This window comes from Haliotis asinina, chromosome 14, assembly GCF_037392515.1.
Source record: "Haliotis asinina isolate JCU_RB_2024 chromosome 14, JCU_Hal_asi_v2, whole genome shotgun sequence".
Taxonomy (NCBI): Eukaryota; Metazoa; Mollusca; class Gastropoda; order Lepetellida; family Haliotidae; genus Haliotis; species Haliotis asinina.
In genome coordinates this window covers 2,684,639-2,709,796 of record NC_090293.1, presented here as the reverse complement: position 1 = coordinate 2,709,796, position 25,158 = coordinate 2,684,639, and the positions used below count along the sequence as shown (strand labels likewise).

The 25,158-nt window shown below is 41.2% G+C and overlaps 1 protein-coding gene and 1 pseudogene across 3 annotated transcripts in view; one reads left to right on the top strand and one right to left on the bottom strand.

The window, feature by feature from the left end:
* The first annotated feature begins 937 nt into the window (after positions 1–937).
* LOC137262001 (uncharacterized) lies at positions 938–12,833 on the top strand (annotated as a pseudogene).
* Positions 12,834–19,966: 7,133 nt separating this feature from the next.
* The window catches only part of LOC137261280 (ETS homologous factor-like), a 42,854-nt gene continuing 37,662 nt past the window's right edge, over positions 19,967–25,158 (bottom strand). For all 3 annotated transcript variants that reach the window (XM_067799002.1, XM_067799000.1, XM_067799001.1), the window contains exons 7-9: positions 24,958–25,143; positions 24,125–24,317; positions 19,967–22,854 (exon numbers count right to left, since the gene is read on the bottom strand). In XM_067799002.1, the coding sequence (XP_067655103.1) occupies positions 22,746–22,854; positions 24,125–24,317; positions 24,958–25,143 (488 nt within the window). In that variant the 3' untranslated portion in view covers positions 19,967–22,745. The remainder of the gene's footprint in view (positions 22,855–24,124; positions 24,318–24,957; positions 25,144–25,158) is intronic.

Here is a 25,158-nt window from a genome sequence, read left to right as displayed (position 1 = left end):
GATCTTGCTGCCAAGGCAGTATAACAGTTGCAAAAATGTGCATATTCTTGCCTAAAATTATTCAGATATTTCTCACCAAAGTCAATGTTATATTTCGTACATTTTGTTAAAGTATTCACGTTGTAGCAGACTTGTTATCGGCAACTTGCGTAACTGACAGCTGCCTATGCTACTGGCATCGCCCCATGCCGCTACAGGCCTGATTGAGTATACACTCCAGTGTTTGTACTGACCGCTCCGACCAAAACTTAATGGTCAAATATTCACGCTTGTACACGCTGTCAAATTAGACAGATGTAGATGTGGAGGCTTAACCACGTACATTACTGGTTAGTACTCAACCTTTCCAACAACACACGGCCAAAGCATTTAGAATCTCGAAAGCTATCGGCCAAAATTGAGTAATATCTCGATGCCATAACTTTTCAAAAGATAGACAAAGCGTCGTCTCCATTTTAGGGAAACTGGTTATACCATACAAGCAGAGGGTTCAGCTATATAAGCACCAGGGTCTGAAACATACGTCAGTCTGACCCTGGAACCCTTCTGTTTGCATCAAGGTGTGGAGATCCCCCCGGCTAATTCCCCAATTCTAGGTACGAAGTAGATTGGTGACAAACCAAGCCCAGACTTCATATGGTGGAGGACAAATCCTAGATGACCGGTGCCACACCTTCAAACTACAGACAGAAGCTGAGGGGTCACGAGCCAAGGTTAAACCTAACCAGTTTGCTCGAGACTCAAGTGATTCAGAGGTCCAACTCACCATCACTGACGACCCCTACCGTGACATCAAAAAGTGCAGCAGTATCCAGGCCAAGTACCACCCCAGTAGTTGCCTCTACAGCTACGTCATCCACCTTCAACTCATCTCCCCAACAGCAAGGTACTATGGCAACACTTCACGTTAAACTCCAGCCATACAACGGTTCCAAAGATGCTGATTCTTGGTGGCAAGATTTTCAAAACTTTGTCACGTTATTCAATTTCTGCACAGAAACAGGGTCGCCTGATCCACTTCTACTTGGAGGGAGCAGCGAAAATATGGCTCCAAGATCTACCGGCAGATGAACGGCATGACATCACTAAAATTGGGCCAGCCTTCAAAGCCAGGTTTGGCAAGCCAGGTTTGGCAAGCCTAGTAAATGTAAGTTCGCTGCCAAGCAGGTGCAATACTTAGGTCACAACTTTAGCAAAAATGGTATTGAGGTAGATCAATCCAAAATTGATGCCGTCACCAAAATTCCACAGCCCAAAAATGTTCACGATGTCCGTCATTTTATTGGTTTGGCTAGTTATTATAGAAAGTTTGTTCCAAATTTCTCAGGAATAGCATCACCTCTCTATGACACACTAAAGAAAGATGTCAAATTTTCCTGGACTGACAAGTGCCAGCAAGCATTTACTAAATTAAAACAAGCATTGACATCATCACCAGTACTTGCTTACCCAGACCCAAGCAAACCATTCATTTTGACGACCGACCATATGTTATGGTGGGAGATCATTGCATTCATCAGAGAAGAACTGGGGTGTAACGCAATTAGAATGTTTGCCTGTACTTGAAGGCATCAGAACTTACAGGGTATACTTGGCAGGAATTAGATTTACAATTTACACTGACCACAAAGCTCTCACATGGCTCAAAAACATCAAACAGAAAGATGGTAGATTAGGCAGATGGTCCCTCATGCTCCAAGAGTACAATTATGAAATCATACACAGACCAGGCAAATCCAATGCCAATGCTGATGCTTTGTCACGTACTAGATACCCTGAACCACTCACAGCTCCTGTCACAGATGACATTCCATCACCTCCCATTCCACCAAGTCAAACACATATACAAGCAATCTCAGCTGAACCAAAACAACCAATAGCAAATGCTGCTACCACTAGTACATCCCAGATTACAACACAAACAGCCCCACAACATCTAATAGAACATTCACTCCCAGTTCCTGTTCTACCTCTCATCCTCTCTCTGATGTTGACCTTGATCAAGGTACTCCCTCACCCATCCAAGTGGATTTTGTCTATGCAAATGAACCCAATCCCCCTAAAACAGGTGTTATGGCTCTTACAGCATTAGACCTTAATGACAAGCAATTTGATGACCAACAGTATAAGTCTCCTGATCTCAAACCCATCATTGATTACCTTGCCAAAGATGAAATCCCAGCAGGTTACAGTGACACACAAGTCAAAGGTCTTGTAGGTCGTGCCCAACAGTATGCTCTTCTTGATGGCATACTCTACCATTTCCATCAAGCTAAATATAGGGGTACCAAGAACAATCGTCCACAGAGAATCACACTTGTTGTCATTCCCTTAGCACTTAGGAAGCAACTGCTTGAGGCTTACCATGATTCCAAAGTAGGTGGATGTCATTTTGGTAGGGACGCCACTCATCAGGCTCTCATTGGTAAATATCACTGGCCAGGAATCTATCAAGATATTGACAATTACATCAGGTCATGTGAAGTATGCCAAAAGACCAAAATGCATACCCATGCCAAACCAGCCCCTATGGTTCCCATGCCTGTAGACGACACTTTCAGTCGGGTTCACATTGACATACTTGGGCCCTTGCCTGAGACCAAAGATGGCTATAAATACGTTTTGCTTGTAGTCGATGCTCTTTCTAGATGGCCTGAAGGCTTTCCCATCAAAACGCAAGATGCCACAGAGGTAGCTAAGGTCCTTGTCAATCAGGTCATTACCAGATTTGGTGCTCCGAGGTCACTCCTTTCTGATAGAGGCCGTCAATTTACTTCAAAGCTTGTGAATGCACTATGTGAATTGATGGAAATAAAACATTATACAACCTCTAGCTATCATCCTCAGACAAATGGTATGTGCGAGCACAGAAACCGTACAATTGCACAAGCACTACAGGCTTATTCGGATGAGAAACAGTCAAATTGGGCAGATCTCATTCCCTTTGTCATGATGTTAATGCGAACCACACCATGTCAGGCTAATGGTTTCACTCCTTACCACCTTCTGTTTGGAAAGGAAATGCACCTCCCTATTGACACAGCCCTTCTTCCCAAACCTACCCTTGGCAAAACTGCAGAAGGTCACCTGAAGGCACTCCTTGAGAACCTGAAATTGGCAAAGGCTATTGCCAAAGAAAATACAGAAATATCTCAGGACATCAACAAGACACGATGTGATGTCAAAGCTCAGAGTCCTTCATATAAGGTGGATGATCTTGTTTTGGTGGATAACCGACAGGTTCACAAAGGTCAATCTCCCAAACTGTCAGTGAAATATACTGGTCCATTCAAAATCATTGGATTAGGTCCCAATTACACTCACAAACAGGCAAACTACACAAATCTCTCATCCATGCAAACAGACTGAAGCCGTACACCACCCGTACAGACCCAAACAACAGACTTCCAGATCCCAATCCTGCTCCCAATACTAATCCACATCCTAATCCAATACCAACACCAACACCAACACCAAAACCAACACCAACACCAACACCAACACCAACACCAACACCAACACCAACACCAACACCAACACCTACACCAACACCTACACCTACACCTACACCTACACCTACACCTACACCTACACCTACACCTACACCTACACCTACACCTACACCTACACCTACTCCAACTCCAACTCCAACTCCAACTCCACACCACACCACAACCGTGATACTGCTCTAACCCCTGACCCTAATCAAACTGCCCCAACCCCCGCAACCAACACAGCCGATGGCACTGACACTCAAACAGATACTCAGATGGTACCACCTCAGCCACATATCTCTGATCCCGGCAGTATACCATCTACGTCTCAGTCAGAAAATGATCCGAATCCTATCACTGACGATGCAGACATATACCCCATTGATAAGATTCTCCAATGCAGACGGCAGAAAGGCATCCCCCACTATCGCATCAAATGGACAGGTTATCTTACCACAACATGGGCACCTGAATCCAATCTCAGCAAGAATCTTATAGATGAATTCCATAAGGCAACCACAAAGTCTGGTAGAAAACGCAAAAAGGGACGCAAATACTTCAAATAAGTCACATGTTTTCTAGAGTCCAGTTTGTCTTTTGAGATTTTCATGGTGTAGCTTTAGATGTGTTTTTGACCCCACCCCACCCCCCTCCTACAGTAACCTTGTTCACTGTGTTTATAGTGCTAGGTTGTTCAGATGGTGACGGCCGCGACATTCTGCTCAGCCAGGTCAGCTCATCTAATAGTCTCATTTTTGATTTCTGAAAAGGTTCCACCTGGAGTCTGATAATACTGTGGCTGCTGATGTATTTTGCCCGCCCTGTTGTGTCTTCTGATCCAGTCCCACGATTGAACTATGGTATTCTCTTTCGTCCTGCCCCCCAAGTTCATTTCTCTACTGTATTGGATCCATACTTACGAGGTGAAACTTCCCAGTGTTCCTGGCATCCCAACATTCAGTGGCACCCGTGGCGAGCCACCTCCTCGTGGTGGGTGCTGGGTAACGCCAAGAGCTCGCCAACACCCCCGTTGTGGACCCGGGGTATATTTGGTCCACCAACCCGTTTGCCGTGGGTTGCAGCCCTGTGTCGGTGGAGGAGGGGATCCTGGTGGTTGAGGGCAATAGGAGCCTGCAACTGTGTTCCTATTGCCCAACACACCACTTTGGCCCTAACTTCACCTAGACGGGTGGTAGAACTGGCCCGGTTCTATCAATCGGCTGGTCACGCCATGCCCTGCGCATGGACAACATTATTAATGCACCTATTGCATCTTATTGTGCATTTTTCTGAAACTGACTGTTTTTGTATTTGAACTTATAAACTATCCGTTTGCCTAGAGTCCTATGCCAGAAGGCGGTGGCTCATGGGCCAATCTGGCGATGTTGACCGCTGAATACTCTCTGTTTCTAAATAGTTGTTACGGGTAGAACCAGCCTGGCAATCGTTTTAGTAAACAAGTATTGCTATTCAAGTCATATTTGCTGGAGTATAGCAACCCTGTATCCCTGGTGTTTGCATGCTGGAAATCCGATGCAGTTAGACACCGTCCCTGTTGACACTCCATGGTGGGTGGGGAGCAGGGTTGTTGAATTTATATATATGTCACCATGGCTCATAATCACACTGGTTCAAAACGCAGGCATCTAGAATCAATTTCTTCTGACGAGAGTATTACAGATTTTGATTCCTGGGCTCGATTCATCGTGATAGAAGCTGAAGACCACTTACCAATTAAACTGAACCCCTTTGCCATTTCTAAGGCTATTCATGGACATTGTGGCGAGGTGAAGAATGTCACCCGGCTGCGCTCTGGCTCTTTACTGGTAGAATGTGTGAGGAAACAACAATCCCTCAATCTGTTATCCATCACTACATTTGCCAATATTCCGGTGATTGTTTCTGAACACAGGACACTCAACTCCTGCCGAGGCATAGTACGTGACCGGACCCGTTCCTTGTCTGGTATGTCGGAGCAGGAAATAACTGATGAATTAAAACAACAAGGAGTGTCTTCTGTTAAACGTTTTACTCGGAGGAAGGAAGATTCAAAAATAGAACCAACAAATACGTACTTGTTTACGTTTGCCAGATCTTCATTACCACGCTCTATCAAAGCTGGTTATGTCAACATCGGAGTGGAGGTGTATGTCCCCACTCCACTCCGATGCTTTAAATGTCAGAAGTTTGGCCACGGATCAAAGACTTGTACTCGCTCCGTAGCTTGTCAACGCTGTGGCGATAATCATGATTACAACATGTCAACAAGCACTGCACTGTACAAATTGTGGTGGCCAACATATGGCCTCATCCAAATCCTGCCCTGTTTGGCAAACCGAATAAAAAATCTTAAAACTAAAATGTGAGAACAACATTACTTTTGGAGAAGCCAGGAAGCTATTGACTTCTCAACTAGGCTCTCAATCCACATCTCAGTCCACACTCACATATGCTAATGCTGTTTCTCAGGCGGCTCCAACTTCGTCTGTTTCATGTCAGACGGACTTCACTTGGATCAATTCGGAACAACCTGTTGTAATACCACCTGTCATCATGGTCGATAGCCAAACATCGACTTCATCTTCTACTGCTCAGGCTGAAAGTCAGACGCAACCAGTCGTGGAACACCCATCCAGTGGAAAAAGCACAAAAAGTAATAGAAAAAAGTTAAATAGAAACCAATCTCCCAGGAATCCCGTTTCATCCGAGGTACCTGTCCACAACACCTACAGTGCTATGGACATGGATGTAACTCCATTATCACAGAGTTCTGTGAGGAGTTCTGCGTCATCACGCTCACGTGAGAGATCACCCATTGAACCTCCATGAGTCATTCATCTAATATAGTCCAATGGAATTGCAGAGGACTTAGAAAGAATTTTAATGAGATACAGTTGTTAGTCCAGGATTTTAAACCTTCGGCCTTCTGTCTACAAGAGACCTATCTTAAGCATACCGATTCATTTGATTTAAGGCAGTACATGAGTTACCATTCATTTTCTCCTCCAGGAGATAAAGCGACTGGAGGTTCTAGTATATTAGTAAGACAGAATATCACCCATAGTGCTGTTCATCTAAATACTAATCTTCAAGCCGTTGCTATTCGACTGACTTTGCATATTACACTTACACTGTGCTCTTTATACATTCCACCATCATCTTCTCTAAGACAATCTGATCTTCAGACGCTGTATGATCAGCTACCGAAGCCTTGTATCATCATGGGCGATTTAAACGGGCACAACCCTCTATGGGGCAGTACAAGTGCAAACAATAAAGGCAAGGTCATTGAAGATTTTATTTCTGATAATAATTTATGTGTGTTTAATGATGAATCCAGCACCTATTTACACCCTGCCACTGGAACCTATTCTTCACTTGATCTGTCCCTCACAGATGCGAATGTTTACACCGAATTTGAATGGTCTGTACATGATGACCTTTGTGGAAGCGATCACTTCCCTACTCTCCTGGAATCTATAACACCAGATGACAATCCACCTTCATCGCGGTGGAATTTCGCTAAGGCAAATTGGCCTGTGTATGAACAATTATGCGTTGAAAAATTAACACCTGATCACTTCAGTAATGTACCAGATCCCATCCTGATGTTCTCAACACAACTGAATGAAATTGCTGATGAAACCATTCCTAAGTCCTCTGCAACTCCTCATATTCGTAAACCATGGTTTACTGACGAGTGCAAACAGGCAAGAAAACGTAGGAAGAAAGCAGAAAAATATTTTCGCAGACATCCTACTGTTCATAACTTCAACAATGTTAAAATCACTAGTGCGAAGGCAAGACGCACGTATAAGCAAAACAAGCGCCAATCTTGGAGGAGCTATGTTTCAAAAATTAATTCACGTACACCTATGTCTAAGGTGTGGAACATGGTTCAGCGAATAAAAGGCAAAGGTTCAAAATCCGCTGTTCACCATCTTAAAGATGGTGACAAATTAGTCACTAACAAAGCGGACATTGCAAATAAAATTGGCGAAACTCTTGCAAAAAATTCCTCTTCGGCAAATTATGTCCCTGAATTTCAGAGTTACCAAAAACAACAGGAAAAGACAAAAGTTAATTTCAATTCCACTAATGGTGAGGACTATAATGAAGTGTTTTCGTTACATGAGCTACATACTGCTCTTGATCAAGCCCGTGACACTGCAGCGGGTGATGACAATATTCATTACCAACTATTAAAACACTTACCTGAACCATGTCTGGTCACACTTTTAGATATATTTGACAAAATATGGATGTCTGGAATTTTTCCTCCTTCGTGGCGTAATGCCATTGTTGTGCCAATACCAAAACCTGGCCGGGATCACACGGATCCATCAAATTACAGACCGATATCTTTAACCAGCTGCGTCTGTAAAACCATGGAGCGAATGGTAAATAACAGATTAATTTGGTATCTGGAAACCAATAACCTCATTACCAATATTCAATGTGGTTTTCGGAAGAATCGAAGTACTATTGATCATTTAGTGCGTTTAGAATCCTTCGTCAAAAATGCTTTTATCACCAAACAACACGCAGTATCTATATTTTTTGATCTTGAGAAAGCCTACGATACTACGTGGAAGCATGGCATTTTACAGGATTTACATGATTTTGGTTTGAGAGGTCGTTTGCCTCTCTTTGTATCTCAATTTTTAACCGACAGGCAATTTCAAGTCCGCGTAGGTTCAACCCTGTCTGCTCATTATAATCAGGATCAGGGTGTTCCACAAGGCAGTATTTTGTCGGTCACTCTATTTAGTATTAAAATAAATAGTCTTTCAAAGGTTTTAAGTGATTCAATTGACGGATCATTATTTGTGGATGATTTTAATATTTCTTGCCGTGGTAAAAATATGCGAACTATTGAGAGACAGTTACAATTGTGTCTAAACAAAATTCATAAATGGTGTCTGGAAAACGGGTTCAAATTTTCTAAAACTAAAACTAATTGTATCCATTTTTGTAGGAAATACAAACCCCATAAAGACCCCGAATTATCATTAAATGGCACACCCATCAAAGTTGTGAAGGAGGCTAAATTTCTTGGTCTCATCTTTGACTCACATCTGACCTTTCTGCCTCATATTAAGTACCTCAAAGCCAAATGCCTGAAGGCGCTCGATTTGTTAAAAGTTGTTTCTAATTCAAAGTGGGGAGGAGACCAAAGTACCCTCCTTCACTTATATAGATCTCTGGTTCGATCAAAACTTGATTACGGTTCCATTGTGTATGGTGGAGCCTGCAAAAGCAACCTAAAGCTATTAGATTCTGTACATCACCAAGGTCTGAGGCTATGTATTGGATCTTTCAGAACATCTCCCATTGACAGTCTTTACGTTGAGGCCGATGAGCCGTCTTTGAAACTTCGCCGTATCAAATTGTCTTTACAATATATTACAAAGTTATATTCAAATGAATCCAATCCTGCTCACAACTGCGTTTTTAATCCTCTGTATGAGGATTTGTATAATAAACAAACTTCACTTGTTCCTCCTCTTGGGATAAGAATCCAACAATACATTTCTGCTGCTGGGATTGAGATGGAGAATATATCTCATTCCCGTCTTCTTTCTTCTCCTCCCTGGCAATTAGTGAGGCCGCAAGTTGACCTAACACTGACAAAGTTTAAAAAATCAGAAACAAATGAATTACAATATAAACAAGAATATCATCAATTACAAAGTAACTATAACACATACAAATCTTTATTTACAGATGGATCCAAGGATGGTGGCGCTGTGGCTTGTGCCACTGTCATTGGATCCAGAACAATATCTTTCAGATTACCAGGTAACATTTCTATTTACACAGCAGAAGCAAACGCTATATTAACGGCTCTTAAATATATTGAAAAACATCCTACACATAAACAGTATATTATCTATTCCGACTCTCTTTCTTGCCTTCAGGCAATTAAGAACCTGTCATGTAAACATCCACTTTTAATAGAAATAATTGAATTGTATAATAATCTTGCAACTGGCCAATACGACATCGTCTTCTGTTGGTTGCCAAGCCATGTAGGCATTTCTGGCAACGCAATGGCTGATCTTGCTGCCAGGGCAGCACTCAACAAATCTGTGACTCCACTTCTTATTCCATACTCTGATTATAAAGCTACAATTCGATCCTATATTCGTGATCTGATGCAAAAGAAGTGGGACACCCAGGTGGGTATAAATAAATTACATGCAATAAAGCCTTATATTGGTTATACCCACTTGGGTTGTCAGTCCAGATTTGAGGAGGTCATTTTACGGCGATGTCGTATTGGCCATACGAGATATACTCATGAATATCTTTTGAAAGGTGAGGATCCTCCGTTCTGCATCCCTTGTGATGAAAGAATCACAGTCAAGCATATCTTGCTTAACTGTGTTGAGTATTCCATCACAAGGGATCAGTATTTTAATTCACAAACTATGAAGGATCTTTTTAACAATAACAGTGGTCATTTAATTATTGCTTTTTTAAAAGAATTAGATTTGTTAAATGAATTGTAAATATATAAATATTTTAAAATTGGAAGATTAAATTTGTAACTCAAATCGTTAGTGGCTGTACCCTCAAAGGGGGTTGAAGTACCGTAAAACAATTGTCCCCTTGAGAGGGTACATTAGTCCTCAAACATTTGGAGTAAATTTCAGTTTTCCAGCTTTTTAATCGTAGAATAAGTGTGTTTTTACTTTATGGCTAGATTTGTCTCAATTGCTAACATCTGAAGGGATGGTGTAAACCCAACTAGGGTCCTTGCAGGAAGCAAATGTACTGTAAGTCCCCATGGTCCTTAGTATGGTGATCTACCTTCAGTTGTTAGCAACCTATAGCTCATTTTTATATTGTACTGTCCTGTATAGATGCATTGTTTTAGGTCTATTCACTAGTTTTAGATTCTACTCTGTGATATTCTAGTTAGTTTTACTGTCCTTCGTTGACAGGGTTTTACAATGTATGTGCTATTAATGTATTTGTAGTATTATAATTACTTGTTCTCGTCACGATATGGCTGTAATATTGCCGATGTGACGTTAAATCTTAACTCACTCACTCACTCACCCAACATTCAGTGGCTGCCATCAGGGTAACAAAAACTGTGACCTCCTGCATCAAACCCAGATGCACTTGAATGCTATTAAGACGAAATGTGTTGCCCAGTTCAATGCTACTCGACTACAAATTATCAAACTAATTCCTGAATCCAGAATTCCCTCATCTACCCGAACCAAAAGAGCTATTTTGAGCTTCGTTGGTACATTATCCAAGACATTATTTGGTACAGCCACGACAAATGATGTTAACATTTTAGCGCAACACATAAATGCCCTAACCAAACATGATCTCAGTGTAGCCAGTGTTATGAAACAACATTCAGCACATCTTTCCTCATTCATGAAACTGGTAGACAATAGGTTCAAAAATGCATTAAAAGGTATTAAATCCAATCATGACGCCATTACATGCGCTACCACTGCCCTTGAGCATAATGTAGAAACGATGACTTCTTCCCTTACAACACTTACCTCCCTTTTAATTAATCAGATCCAAAATGCCTATGTTGTTGAACATCAGTTAGAGGAACTGAAGTTAGGCATTCAAGATTTAGCCAAACATAAATTGTCCCCTTTACTGATAGACCCTGAAACCTTGCTGCAAACAATTCATCACCTGTCTTCGGTCTTGTCCAATAAATATCCCAAATTCCACTTACAGCATACCAATCCAAATTACTATTATTCCCAAGCTAAATTCATATTTGCGAGAACAAAATCCCATGTCTCCATGTCAGTTAAATTTCCCTTGTCCTCATTAGGTAAACCAAAATGTACAAAGTTATTTCCCTTCCCCTACCAATTAATAGCACATCTACTCATTCCACCCACCTTTTGGATACCCCTACATATCTAGCTGTGTCCTCAGATGCTCAAAGTTATGTCGAAATTGATAGCTCCACTTTGACGTCTTGCTCTGGTGATGAAATTGCTTTACATTGTCCCTTTAGAATACCCATCGTATCAATTAATAGACCTTCATGTACTTTGGCCCTTTATCATAATAACAAACAGCAGATTAAGAACCTCTGTGACTTCCGTTACGTTACCAAACCTACCACCTCAGTTAATTTCAGTTGATTCTTCTCAAGTTTTAGTTTACCAAATACCATTCCTTACCCTAACCTGCCCTAAAGCACATAGAATGATTACTGGGTGCAATTTTTGTCTCATTAAAACTCCATGTTACTGCTCCTTGTCTACTGAAGAACTCTTCTTCCCTGCCTCTTTTGGATCCTGTTCTAATAAAACCAGCCAAATCTCTCATCTTCATCCAGTTAACCTCCCTCTCCTACAACATTTTTTTGATGACACTGCCCTTGCTAGTATAGCAGGTGATACCTCTTTTAAAAAGGCAATCAACTTCACCATCCCTAAATTTAATATATTTTCCCATGAATTTTCAAGCGTTTTGGCCAATGACAATCAAGCCCACCTTAGTCTCAAACGAATAGCTGAAAGTGCCAAAAAGGATCTGACCATTTTCCAGTCAATCGCTGAGCCATTCCTTGATGGACAGCTACCATTGCCAACTACCTGGCCAGACACAAACTCTATAGTTGCCATTTCCGCATCTGTTGTTTCGGCCTTTTCAATTTTATTAGTTACATGGATGTTTTTCAAACTTCGTACACTTTCAGCCACTCTCATGCTAGTTACTCGTGTTGCTCCCGTTAAATCTGTGCAACACCCATCTTTAGATTATAACGCCCACACTACCCATAGTCCCCAGCCTCCAGGCTTCGTCATCTCTTCTCTTGCCGGCTATCACGTTTCTATCCTTCTTGGTATCATTACCTTAGCTGTCACTACTATCCTTGTCATCTCTTCTCTTGCCGACTATCACGTTTCTATCCTTCTTGGTATCATTACCCTAGCTGTCACTACTATCCTTGTCATCCTTCTCATCCGACATCGTTCAAGAATGCAAAATGGTCTTCTCTTGGAACTTACTACTGGTCCCGAGTGCGTCACTATTCCCATTCTTTCCTTATCACTTTGTCCTGCTTACTGGGACATACAGCCCCCATACACTGTCGAAAACCTCCGTTTTTCTGGTTACTTTTTTCCAACCCTCTCTGTTGATTGGCCAGACTTCATTGTTACTAATAAACTTGCTAAAACTTCCATCACTATTCCCCAGACACTTCAAGTCTCCTTTCTTACTGCACGTAAGCTTCAGCGTTTCTTTACACAACCATTCACCGCCTACGTGTTGCTTATTCATAATGGCTATTATAAGGTTCTCGATCCACACTCCATACCTAGTTCATTTTAATTACTTATTTGAGACCTCCTCTACCTAACATTTACAAAGCAAATTCTTTCTGAGCGTACATTTAGGATGGGCATTTCATGTTGTTGAGCAGTACTTACTCATTTTGTAATTGCATTCTCCGATGTATGACTTTCTAATTTTTGTATATCAGTGTTGACTATGCATTTCCTTGATGTTTTTATTGACTCTTGTTGTTTTGGTTCTTTTTGTGTGTGTGTTTTGATGCTACCTAATTGCTTTTGCGGCCAAAAGCTTTCCAGGGCACAGGGGTACTATAACAGTTGCAAAAATCTGCATATTCTTACCTAAAATTATTCAGATATTTCTCACCAAAGTCAATGTTATATTTCGTACATTTTGTTAAAGTATTCACGTTGTAGCAGACTTGTTATCGGCAACATGCGTAACTGATAGCTGCCTATGCTACTGGCATCGCCCCATGCCGCTACAGGCCTGATTGAGTATACACTTCAGTGTTTGTACTGACCGCTCCGACCACAACTTAATGGTCAAATATTCACGCCTGTACACGCTGTCAAATTATAATTAGATGTGGAGGCTTAACCACGTACATTACTGGTTAGTACTCAACCTTTCCGACAACACACGGCCAAAGCAATTAGAATCTCGAAAGTTATCGGCCAAAATTGAGTAATATCTCGATGCCATAACTTTTCAAAAGATAGACAAAGCGTCGTCTCCATTTTAGGGAAACTGGTTATACCGTACAAGCAGAGGGTTCAGCTATATAAGCACCAGGGTCTGAAACATACATCAGTCTGACCCTGGAACCCTTCTGTTTGTATCAAGGTAAGCCATAGTTACTTTAAGCTTTTCTATTTTCATATTTTTGCTTAAAATGCGCCTTACTTGAACAATTAACTAGTTCTGCACTTTATCAAAGTCATGTTCTAATCTTGTGCCTTGGCCGCGTGGTTATGATTAATGTAACTTGGTATCATTACTACGGTAGTTCTGTATGCCGTCACTTTGTAGTTCTCTATGCCGTCACTTTGTAGTTCTGTATGCCGACACTTTGTAAGATCTGTATGCCGTCCCTTCGTAAGACTAACATAGTTATAACTTAAACACACAATTCGGCTGTATGACAGATATGGTTTACAAGATAGGCTTCTATTATTTTTTTAAACTGTCGCAATATGTGTCCTGGAAGTTTTTCGTTAACAATGTATATACGTGCGTTCTGTAATTTAGAATATGTGCAGGTTGCACGCTGTGAGAATGTGTTTAAGTCGCCACTCTGGCACTGACTGTAATATTCATATGTGTAGAATTCGTCTTTTCAAATATACTGGAAAATGTTGAATAATACGAAGCGCTAGTTCTACCCATACCTTCCGGCATCAATTCACTGTTCAGTTTCATGTACAATTCCTGCCTGACAGACAGAGTTATTAGTTCACTTCAGTTGAGATGTTGTACCATCGCATATTGTCGAAACCAAAAACCAAGTCAGCGCAAGTATATGTTTTATATAGTGACTAGTTGCTTTCGTAGATACTGTAATTTTAGGTAACTAAGTTAACGTTGTGACTGCATATATGTTCAGAAGAAATACTTGAACGTTAAAGTTATTCTGACTAAATGCGTACAGCATTAGTAAAGCCTAAGTGAATATATATTTTCCATTTGATATACGCTATTGTCCCTCACTATCGTGACTTGTTAATTCGGAAAATCTCCGGTAAATAGCAATCATTTGGAAGCTACGAAATTTAGTCTATGTGTATTGTGGATCAGTTCGTAAAGAACCAGGGTTTTTCAGATTTCCAAACTTACAGATATATTCTTCATAACTTTCCATATTTATCCTGTTAACAGTTTAGTCGTATAATATTTTAGTGAGTTGTTTACATTGTCAGTTTAAAGCACTTCAGTGGATTTAATGAATAAAGGCTAACGCTGTAAAATCTGTGCAGCAACGCAACGGTCACGGTTCATTAGCATGCCGCCACACTGGTCTGCACAGCTAGTACGCGGATAGATTGTTTACTTGTGACGTAACGTACCGTAGTCAGTCTCAGTGCGCTCTAATTATCAGTCACATAGGCCTTAATTTATATTGCTGTGTGTCAGTCAATATTCTGAACTGGTCCAGAGATATTTATTTGTCAAATATATCACGGCTCATCCATAACTGTTATGTTAAATTTACCGTACAGCGAATTATAACAGTACACGTTCAACACTGTACGGGCGTACCGTATTTAAGGTAAAGGACGCCCCTATATTAAAGAATGGTCTCTGTTCAAGAATGGCACAATGTTTATGAGTAAAATGTACATGATAAATGATTACAGATTATGTTATGTCAGATATTGTTAGTACAGACATGCAGTTGTTAATTATAACTTTAAATTTGCTTGTATTACGCCGTCGTAACGGTAATGAACATTGTATTGAGTGTAACTCAAATTGATAATGATTTATTATACGAAGTAAGGTTTAGATGTTATTCTACTCTTCTCAAGTGCATCGGTGACATTTTATATCATTGTGGTTGAATGATTTTGTATGACATTGAATCCATGTATTGAATAAAGGTTCTGACCCTGGAACCCTTCTGTTTGTATCAAGGTGTGGAGATCCCCCCGGCTAATTCCCCAATTCTAGGTACGAAGTAGCTTGGTGACAAACTAAGCCCCGACTTCAGCAGCACTCAACAAATCTGTGACACCACTTCTTATTCCCTGCTCTCATTACAAAGCAAGCATTGGAACCTACATCCGTGATCTGATGCAGAAGAAGTGGGACACCGAAGTAGGTATAGATAAATTACATGAAATAAAACCGTATATTGGTTACACCTGCTTGGGCTGTCAGTCCAGATTTGAAGTGATTTTTTTAAGACGATGTCGTATTGGCCATACTAGATATACTCATTCATACCTATTGAAAGGTGAGGATCCTCTGTTTTGTATCCCTTGTGATGAGAGAGTCACGGTCTGGCATATTCTGCTTGACTGTGTTGAATTCTCCATCACAAGGGATACGTATTATACAGTTAAAACAATTAAGGGTCTTTTTACCAGCGCTAGATCTGATTTAATTATTGTTTTTTTAAAAGACATTGATTTTTTGGTTGAATTTTGAAAACTTGTTGTGTAAATAGATGTATTTTAATTATTGGAAGTTTGGATTAGTAACTTGAATTGTTGGTGGCTGTACCCTCAAAGGAGGTTGAGGATCGTAAAATTATTGTCCTCCTGAGAGGGTACGTAAGTCCAAAAGCATTCACAGTAAATTTAAACTTTCCACTGTTTTTAGTCGTAGTATATGTGTATTTATAATTTTTGGCTAGATGTGTCTAAATTGCTGACGGCTGAGGGGATGATGTAAATCCAACTAGGGTCCATGCAGGTAGCAAAAGGACTGTAAGTCCCCACAGCCTCTAGTATGGTGATCTACCTTCAGTTGTTGGCAATCTATAGCCTCATTTTATATTGTATTGTCCGAATAGTGATATCATTTTTAACTTTCCATGCTAGTTTTAATGGATATTGTGATATTCTAGTTGTTTTACTGTCCTTCGTTGACAGGTTTTTATACTATACATATATTTCCTTTCAGAATTAAATGTTCTCGTCACGATATGGCTGAGACATTGCCGATGTGACGTTAAATATTAACTCACTCACTCACTCACTCATGTCCGTGACTAGCTAAATTTGCACATTGTGCAACAATGTGGGCGTAGCTCAGTCGCTTAGCTGTCGGGCTAGCAATCCGAAGTCGCTCGTTCGCGTCGGACGGGTTCTCACAAACTGGTTGCCTGTCTCAGTGACATGTGACCTACGGCTGAGAACGTCATCACGAGAGATGGTGGTGCTGAATTTTAAAGGTGCTCCCCTACTCTATACTAAGACTTGCTCGAAACACACAACTTTCAACGAACATAATTTTAGCCAATTTAATATTAATCTGCTCATGCTTTTATCAACAAGTGGATTCTAATAGCATAGTTCGAACAGAGACAAATGGGTCCACATTGTTGCACAATGTGCAAATGGATCGGGACGGCCAATGGTAACGAATAAGATGAAGACGGTCACTGGTAACACACACAAACCCGTGACTGACGGACCAGTTGAGGATGGTCACTGGCGACGCACCTGCCCACGGCGACAGGGTGACAAACCAGTCGAAAATGGTCACTGGTGACACGCCAACCCGTGACGACGAAGTGACAAACCAGATGAGAACACTAGTGACACAGGGTCAGATAAGAGCTGAGGACGATCAGTGGAAACACTCAAACTTTAAGAACATCCTTAGAGATCGTCACAGATCTTTGATGTCAATGAAATTATCAGCGTAACTGAACAAACAGAAAACACGTGACTTCATTGAATATTTTATTCAAAGAATTTACTTCTGCCATCATCATAAATCTGCAGAAGTGTAAATATAATAGATGATTTTACAAAATATAGATTATAAATCCATTTATCATGTTTGACTCGTACAGGGGTGTGTTTTCAACAAACGATATGCACTCACTCTATAACATAACAACACGATCCGAGCACCGTAAATTAAATAATAACAAAATAGTATTTACAAAACCAACAAAACAAGTAGCAATGAGGTAAACATTTAAATGAACATAGTAAACATATTCGCAACATTAATTTGCAATCTCATGAAACATGATATATCATGTATTAAACTACAGATACATGACTGTTGGAGCGTTTTAAAGGTTCTTTCTCTATGCACAGAAAACATGGTGTTATTACCTTGTTCGAATGAAGAACCGCTTAGTATTGTCTTTAACCTTTTCCTATATGGTATATCATTATTAAGATTCGTGGTTGTCAAGTCAGCTGTAAATTTACGTCAGGCATTGTCTGTTATAAGGCATGTGAAAATGGAAACGTGAACGTCAAGCGTTTGTCATGGAGATGTATGTTTAAGCACCCAGTGCAGCTACACAATTGCGCGTGTGCATAGGATCTTCATGATTACATGTTGTCTAGAACTGCATCATTATGTGTGAGTCGTGGATCTTCATACTTATGAGGGGGGTCCCAAAAGTGGTCGGCCTCACTGTGGAGCTAGACACCTACATGTGTGTCATGGAGCTAGACACCTACATGTGTGTCATGGAGCTAGACACCTACATGTGTGTCATGGAGCTAGACACCTACACGTGTGTCATGGAGCTAGACACCTACATGTGTGTCATGGAGCTAGACACTGACATGTGTGTCATGGAGCTAGACACCTACATGTGTGTCATGGAGCTAGACACCTACATGTGTGTCATGGAGCTAGACACCTACATGTGTGTCATGGAGCTAGACACCTACATGTGTGTCATGGAGATACATACATACATGTGTGTCATGGAGCTAGACACTTACATGTGTGTCATGGAGCTACATACTTACATGTGTTTCATGGAGCTAGACACCTACATGTGTGTCATGGAGCTAGACACCTACATGTGTGTCATGGAGCTAGACACCTACATGTGTGTCATGGAGATACATACATACATGTGTGTCATGGAGCTAGACACTTACATGTGTGTCATGGAGCTAGACACCTACATGTGTTTCATGGAGCTAGACACCTACATGTGTGTCATGGAGCTAGACACCTACATGTGTGTCATGGAGATACATACATACATGTGTGTCATGGAGCTAGACACTTACATGTGTGTCATGGAGCTAGACACTTACATGTGTGTCATGGAGCTAGACACTTACATGTGTGTCATGGAGCTAGACACTTACATGTGTGTCATGGAGATACATACATACATGTGTGTCATGGACCTAGACACTTACATGTGTGTCATGGAGCTAGACACCTACATGTGTTTCATGGAGCTAGACACCTACATGTGTGTCATGGAGCTAGACACCTACATGTGTGTCATGGAGATACATACGTACATGTGTGTCATGGAGATACATACATACATGTGTGTCATGGAGCTACATACATACATGTGTGTCATGGAGATACATACTTACATGTGTGTCATGGAGCTAGACACTTACATGTGTGTCATGGGGCTAGACACCTACATGTCTGTCAGGGAGCTACATACATACATGTGTGTCATGGAGATACATACTTACATGTGTGCCATGGAGCTACATACGTACATGTGTGTCATGGAGCTACATACTTACATGTGTGTCATGGAGCTAGACACTTACATGTGTGTCATGGGGCTAGACACCTACATGTCTGTCAGGGAGCTACATACATACATGTGTGTCATGGAGATACATACTTACATGTGTGCCATGGAGCTACATACTTACATGTGTGTCATGGAGCTACATACGTACATGTGTGTCATGGAGCTACATACTTACATGTGTGTCATGGAGCTACATACGTACATGTGTGTCATGGAGCTATATACGTACATGTGTGTCATGGAGCTACATACTTACATGTGTGTCATGGAGCTACATACGTACATGTGTGTCATGGAGCTAGACACTTACATGTGTGTCATGGAGCTACATACGTACATGTGTGTCATGGAGCTAGACACTTACATGTGTGTCATGGAGCTAGACACTTACATGTGTGTCATGGGGCTAGACACCTACATGTCTGTCAGGGAGCTACATACATACATGTGTGTCATGGAGCTACATACTTACATGTGTGTCATGGAGATACATACTTACATGTGTGTCATGGAGCTAGACACCTACACGTGTTTCATGGAGCTAGACACCTACATGTGTGTCATGGAGCTAGACACTTACATGTGTGTCATGGAGCTACATACATACATGTGTGTCATGGAGATACATACTTACATGTGTGTCATGGAGCTACATACGTACATGTGTGTCATGGAGCTAGACACCTACACGTGTTTCATGGAGCTAGACACCTACATGTGTGTCATGGAGCTACATACGTACATGTGTGTCATGGAGCTAGACACCTACATGTGTGTCATGGGGCTAGACACCTACATGTCTGTCATGGAGCTACATACATACATGTGTGTCATGGAGATACATACTTACATGTGTGCCATGGAGCTACATACTTACATGTGTGCCATGGAGCTACATACGTACATGTGTGTCATGGAGCTACATACTTACATGTGTGTCATGGAGCTACATACGTACATGTGTGTCATGGAGCTACATACGTACATGTGTGTCATGGAGCTACATACTTACATGTGTGTCAGGGAGCTACATACATACATGTGTGTCATGGAGCTAGACACTTACATGTGTGTCATGGAGCTACATACGTACATGTGTGTCATGGAGCTATATACTTGCATGTGTGTCATGGACCTACATACGTACACGTGTGTCAGAGCTACATACTTACATCTGTGTCATGGAGCTACATACTTGAGTGTGTGTCATGGACCTGCATACTTACATGTGTCAGAGCTACATACTTACATCTGTGTCATGGAGCTACATACTTGAGTGCGTGTCATGGACCTGCATACTTACATGTGTCAGAGCTACATACGTACATGTGTGTCATGGAGCTACATACTTGCATGTGTGCTATGAAGCTACACACGTACACGTACGTCAGAGCTACATACTTACGTGTGTGCCATGGGGCTACATACATGTGTGTCATGCAGCTACATACGTACATGTGTGTCATGGAGCCACATACCTACATGTGTGTCATGGAGTGACATAAGTGGGTGTGTATGTCTCTGAGTTGATTATAAGTGTATCGCTGGAGTATGTTTCAGTGTGTGTTATCGATGCGATTGGATTGTTTAATAGCAACAGTTCATATATTTTTCATGATACAAGCATCACCTTATGATATATATGCGCATATGCATGTCACTAAATGATATCACGCAAGTGTATGTGTGCATCATTGAATGACATCACGGATGCTTGTATGTGCCTAACTGTATGAGATTTATGTAAAACAGAATGATATAATGCATGTACGCGTCAAGGAATGTTGTCACCGATGTTCGTTACATGTCATGTTGACTGGTAAGTACGCATAGGAACGAACAATACATAGTGAAAATATGACATAAATTGCATCACGTGTTTCAGGTGGTTAGATATGTACAGATATATGCCATCCTTGATCGCAGGACAAGTACAGCCTGTCAGTATCTGCTGGCAGAATAGCCTAACGTTGACAGTCTCCATGTTCGTCATATGCCCCTATCTGCTCGCCCGCCTACCATAAGGCGTTTGTGTACATGTTTTTTTTATGATTATCGGGAATAAGTAAATATGGTTTGAAACAAGAACACGAATTCACACACAAATGTAAACATCACAAACAAAACTAAAATTACTGCATAACCAAAGGAGTTTTACAACGACACTTGCACTTGAAGGGCTAAATACGACTTATACGATTCATAAAGCAGGGCCTCTTTCACAAAGCAATGAGATGATCGTAAGTCACTAAGGTAACCTTAGTACAATGTTAAAGAATGGGAGTTAAGGTTACCCTTAGTGATGGCTGCTTCGTGAAAGGATCCCCAGGACTCTTGAAGACTAGACGTAGAAGGTTTGACCTTAATACACACTGGATTTCTAAACATTTGGGGCCGGCCATTGTAGTTCCAAAATATTATTGCATTCCTTTTCATCAGGATGAGCTATCTGTATTGCTATTTTACAATGGTACATGGTAATTCGTTTCAACCTATCTTAGTGACATTAATACAATGATCGGCTCCATTATGAAGATTGCGCAAACTCAGATTCGAACCATGAAAATACAGACTTTTCACACTTCGCCCTGATATTTACCTACGTCCATTTCAATATGTACATGTACAGTCTGTGTACGTTGCAATGTTGATTTAGTATCAGTCTGACAATGATATTCAGAACCTTCAGTGCTGTAGTATTATGCTATAGTACAGTTACAGTGTCATGCAATACTAGAATGTCCATTTAACATTATCAAAATGTGGGTCATAAGATTCACTGGACAGACATAGCAAGGGTTTGACATGAAAATGTATGGTCAGTACTTTCTGGGTTAGTGCACACTCCGGTTCGCTATCACCCGTGAATACTCCGCGAGCTTCATTGAAATAGCAAATGAAATCACTGCATGCTTCCATGGAGACGGGTGCTCTGGCCAATGGGTGTTTAGATTACATCGATAAACGGCAATTATTCTCGATCAACAAAATATGCGCGGAGCTAAAGTGTACTTGACTGTCTAATCTCACAAGGACGTGAAGGTCAACACTTAGTCACAGTACATTGTAGTTTGCATGTTACACAAACCCATCAAGTCCTGACGATTAAACAATGTTGGAATCATGGTGTGTTAGGTGTGTGCTTTCGCAGGTATCTACATGAACATGTGCATACGTGCTGTGACTAGCTCACACATCCTATCTGTACAACAGTCATTTATTAAATGAAAATGTAAAATGCGTTCAGTATCGTCCATTGTCACTCTACCCTGCCGTCACTACTTCCAGCGTACCAGTGACCAAGGTAACACAAACCTCACAGCGGAACAAACGAGGGCCAAGGAATGATGTTCTGTGTAGGACGAGTGGTCAACTACCAAGTACAATATTCAGTGGGCAGCACCAGATAGCGCTCAAGTCAGCACTGGGTCGGTAATGGTTGATGGGCGCTTCGAGATGATGAGCACTTGAGATGATCACACCATGTCTGTCCACCACACGCTGACACGATCAGATAGCACATTTTGAAAATACAACTGAAGGTTGGAAAGAGGTGGAGTTAAACACGTACATCTCCCGTGTCCAGTATACAGACACCGGTGTGATGTGCGGGGTCACCCAGTCTGTGGTGAATCGTCGTGGACTCTGAGCAATGTCTTACAACAGGAGCAGCTGCCATTTATGTTAGATGCAGTTAGCACTGATAACATCCACACCACTGGAGGTCATCAAACAGAGTTCCGCTTCTCCCTGACGCGCTCCATCGCCTTCCGCGAGAACTTGTACACGAGTCGCCTCCCTTCCACTCGTTCCAGGATCCCACGCTTGTAGTAGTGCCTGGAAATGAAAGGGCATGACATCAGATATCTTGTTCCAGTAGAAATGATCCACTTCTGTTGTGAACGTTTGTGACCACACTGTAACAACTTTATATTACGGAGGAAGTTTTACGCATATTATCCGTTCTTGTGAATAATCTTCTATCTTGTATCTCCTCTCACAAACCTCTTCAGTTTACTGAAATCAGGTTATTTTTGTTAATATAACTTTGAGAATACTCTTTGAGAATGACTTTATAACAAGCCAGGGTTACTAGGGTATGTATTGTAACAACAAGGAAACATAATATGTTATTTTGAAAAAGTCCCCAAACCAAACGAGATATACATATATGGAGGCACTGTGCAACGAATGTGATAACGATTAACAAAGGTCAGGGCGGAATCGAACTTATGACGATGTCACTATCAAGCAGAACTAAGTAACTAACTTGCAAGAAATGGCTAGACAGTTATTTATCGAGACTGTCTATTAAACTAGTGAGTGGGTTTTAAGCCGCACTCAGCAATATTCCAGCTATATGGCGGTGGTCTGTAAATAATCGATCCTGGACCTGACAATCCAGTGATCAACAGCATGAGCATCGATTATATGATTCCACCAGCAAACAGCATGGGTATACGCCTTGATACATGTTGTAATAATTTTTACCTGTCTCAAAAAAATCCCTAAATGCTGGCGCGCACCGCAGTTCCGTAGGTAAACTATTCCTTTTATCTGTGAATATAATTCCGCACTCAATCTTCATCCCGGAATCACTTGCGTTGACTTCTCTTTGTTCTATAGTCTATTTTATAGAGATTGATCTATCTGATGTTTTGGTATGGAGGTCCTTACTCTCTGTTTTCGCACAGTTCACTTTACTTACAGTATGGGTTGTTTCATCGTTCTAGAAATGAAATCTCTGAGATCAGCCCTGAAAGGGTTGATAGTAATGGCGTCCTGTCCAATCACCTTATTCACAACGGTAGGTACAATATCAGGGTCGGATCTTATTAGTATTTGTTATTATATCGTTTGTGGAGGAGACCAGGTTGGATGTACCCCTAATACCTCTTCTAGAGGTGGGCATGGTATCGTAATTTGCTTGGTGTGTCGGGGAAGAGCGTTCGGTCGTGTAATGATTCCAGTAGCACTACTTGGCTTGAGTGTTACATGGTGTTTCTTACATAGTACTTCAACGTTCCTGCCCACTCCATCTAAACAATCATGACATTGTCTATTCTACCCCAACGTAAAACCAACAGTTGCTACAGGTTACACCCACCTCATGGCTCGGCTGAGTTTCTCGTAGGTCATGTTGTCATTGTTCTTGAGCGCCCCCCACAATTGCGCCACGGCTTCCGACTGGACAAACCTGAAGACGCCCTCTCTCTGGTTCTCCCAGCGCAGGTACAGGGGGTTGTACATGGGGTTGAGCAGGGCCTCGTAGATGAACTCCCACAGGTGCTGGTTTTTCACTACACAGATACACAATACGTTCTCTTTTACAGATATTACGACAAAATCTACCCCGTTCAAATTACACCGCCGGGATGTCGACTTATCCAGTTCGAAATACTCTAGAGTAAACGATAACAGATACAGAAGAAAAACAGAAGGTAAGTTCGAAACAACCTGGAATTCGATATATCCAAATTAGACACAACAAATAATTTCGAAAAAGAGTCTGAAACCCCGTAATAGTTCAGGTATTATGTCATCAGCTGTTGGTGAAATTTCTGTTAAGCGGAGCCATATTACCAAAGGAACATACGCGCCTTTTTCAAGAAATATCATGTCAGTGTAACTAATGAATCTTCCATGACAGGATGCCAGTATCTGCTGCTACAAACATTTATGGCGCCGTATCATAACTGATCGGAGACCCGATTTCTCACATAGGTACAAGTGTAAAGCCTATTTTGGATATTCTCTGCTTGCTATTACTGGAATATTGCCCTGAGGAGAGTAAAACTATAATCACTCACTCAGTGGGAACTGATCTCCACAAAAACTGTTCTTAACTTACATCAATAATTGTCAGCTTAGGGTTTTTGAAAGAAATGATTTTGGGACACAAAGGTATAATACATTTATTACGATTTACATTGAAGTTACCTTTTTTATCTTTTTGTGACCTTGACCCGTCATCCGGAATACTCTTGACCCTTGGTCTTCCGGGTCGTCGCCTAGGCAACTGCTGCGGAAAGTGGTTCCCAGAAAAACTGTAGGTATTTCTTACAGATGTGGAATTCGTGTAATTTTGCCCGTGGTAAAAGTATTCTGGGTGGTAGGAATCTGTAGCTGTAACAATGATAA